At 26.9% G+C, this 2,225-nt stretch overlaps 1 protein-coding gene across 2 annotated transcripts in view; it reads right to left on the bottom strand.

Moving 5' to 3' along the window:
* Positions 1-1,446: 1,446 nt before the first annotated feature.
* The window catches only part of LOC108684259 (tyrosine-protein kinase CSK-like), a 9,348-nt gene continuing 8,569 nt past the window's right edge, over positions 1,447-2,225 (bottom strand). The window contains exons 6-8 of one of the 2 annotated variants that reach the window (XM_018188490.1): positions 2,136-2,222; positions 1,969-2,061; positions 1,447-1,890 (exon numbers count right to left, since the gene is read on the bottom strand). In XM_018188490.1, coding sequence (XP_018043979.1) covers positions 1,795-1,890; positions 1,969-2,061; positions 2,136-2,222 — 276 coding nt within the window. In that variant the 3' untranslated portion in view covers positions 1,447-1,794. The remainder of the gene's footprint in view (positions 1,891-1,968; positions 2,062-2,135; positions 2,223-2,225) is intronic. The other variant, XM_018188491.1, reaches the window with a different exon arrangement.

Raw genomic sequence — 2,225 nt, 5'->3', positions numbered from 1 at the left:
TATATATATAAATATATAAAATGCTCTTTAACGAATAACAAGATGTTTTAAATTTGAAATGTCAGACAAAATGGAGATAAAACTGGCATTTCATATGAGTAATATGAAATTTATAAATGGAAGAACTCATGTGTAGCAGATTGTAAATACATATAAATAGTAAGCTCCACAATGAAAAAGCAATTCAGTTAGAGCCATATTAATACACATTATTAATACGTGTACCTCAAGTACATATTGTTATATCAAAGTTACAAACGGACCATGCTTAGGATAAATACGTTCTAAATTTCTTATAGAAATATGTCTAACCGCAGACTGAAGAGACACTTGTGGAAGAGAAAGATCGAACCTATTGTTGTGAAATATTTCATCAGTCAAGACAATCTCTGTTTTCATGAAAATTTTCATTTCAAGGAACTGAGTGATCACGTCACTTTCCAAAGTTTAATAAATTATCGCATAATACAGTGTTAATTTAACACAGTATTTCACGACTATTATATAGATATACATTAAATATCTTGATTTTTAATTAATGACAAAATTTAATATATTTTTTAATTACGTGACATACAAGAATTTAATATCTACAATTTTACAGATCTTTTCATTTGCCTGATATATCTTCTAAAGAATAAATATTTGATCTTTTTCATAACTCACATCTACTATTTAGCGAAATACGGCCATCAAATGTAATAAGTCAGAATTAGTCCGTCATTATTATTGGCAGAATATTTTGTGAAAAAAATAAGTAATAGATTAAAGAATAATGATATAGAATGATATCCTATTCATATAAGATCATGAATAATTATTTTTAGCGTGGTAAAATTGTGTATAGAAAAAAAAAAGAAAATATTTTTTGATCAATATCAATCTTCTCAACCAATATAAATTGAAAAATTTTTTCGATAGATAAAAATTATATACAAAAATATTTACAGATATATTTTCACCACTAATGCAGTCAATTTCATGCGAAGAAAATAATTAAATAATAGTATATATTGTAATATAATTTAGTTAAAAATTAAACTTCTTATGACAAATCTTTGATCAAAGAACTTAAGCAACTAAATATTTAAGTTCAAATTACTTGCAATATATAACTATAATTACTTAGGCAAATTTTTTATATTTATAACAATATTTTTGCAAATGAAACTTTTACAACTTTTAATTTCAACAAAAAAAAATGAAATTCTAACCGATTAAAATTAAATAGACGAAATTGTGAATAGCATATAATGTAACACCTGTTACAAATCATCTAAATTTAATGTATAATACGTCATTTTTATGATGTGTTAAAAAAAATTTTAGTTATTTAGAAAAATTGTAAATCATAAAATCGTTTAAAAATTGTAAATCATAAAATCATAATAAACTTCAAACATGACTATCGAAAAATTAAGTAATAGGCAAATTACGCATCTGTTGATTTTATCCCGAATATATTCGGATTTCATTATGTACAAGTTGAATTTCCTGCTCGAGAACATCAACTTGGACAAAGGCACGATTGACCATAGGTAATGCTTGTGTGTGCAAAATATTATTATATAAAAATTAAAATTCTCTCCACATTTCAAGAACTAAAGTAACAATAAATATAAGCAAAGCAAATACTATTTTTTGTATACAATGTACAATCGAAGTCCTGTCACTCTCTCTTCTAACAGAAACATTCAAAATCACTATTTTCGTCTTGAAATTGAGAAATCATTCGGACATTCTAGTCCCAGCTTTTTCAGTTCTCGCTAAGTTTATTTAAGTTGTATTAAATTCTTAATTCACGCCTTTGGTGTACTCAGCTCTCAATTGGCCGAGTGTTACTTTTATATCGTGAAAACTCGGTCTCTTTTCTGGCTGTAAATCCCATGCCTGTTAAATAGCATCTAAGTAAAAAATGTGATACAATATGATACAAAATATAACGTAATAGGTAAAAATTTAATATACCTGTCTCATAATATCGTAAACTTCCGCAGGACATCCATCTGGTGGTTCCATCTTATATCCTTTTTCTACGCACTTTACAACGTCGGCTAGAGGCTGCAATTAATAATAACATGAAGAAAATATATCATATCTCTTGTATGACAGTTTAGAAGAACAATATCACTTACAATTCGCGGATACGGCACACGACCAAAAGAATAGATTTCCCAGAGAAGAATTCCGAAACTCCACATATCAGACTTGTTTGAAAACTTCTG

The sequence above is a fragment of the Atta colombica genome, unplaced genomic scaffold (genome assembly GCF_001594045.1).
Source record: "Atta colombica isolate Treedump-2 unplaced genomic scaffold, Acol1.0 scaffold13, whole genome shotgun sequence".
NCBI lineage: Eukaryota > Metazoa > Arthropoda > Insecta > Hymenoptera > Formicidae > Atta > Atta colombica.
This window is presented reverse-complemented; position numbering and strand designations above follow the sequence as displayed.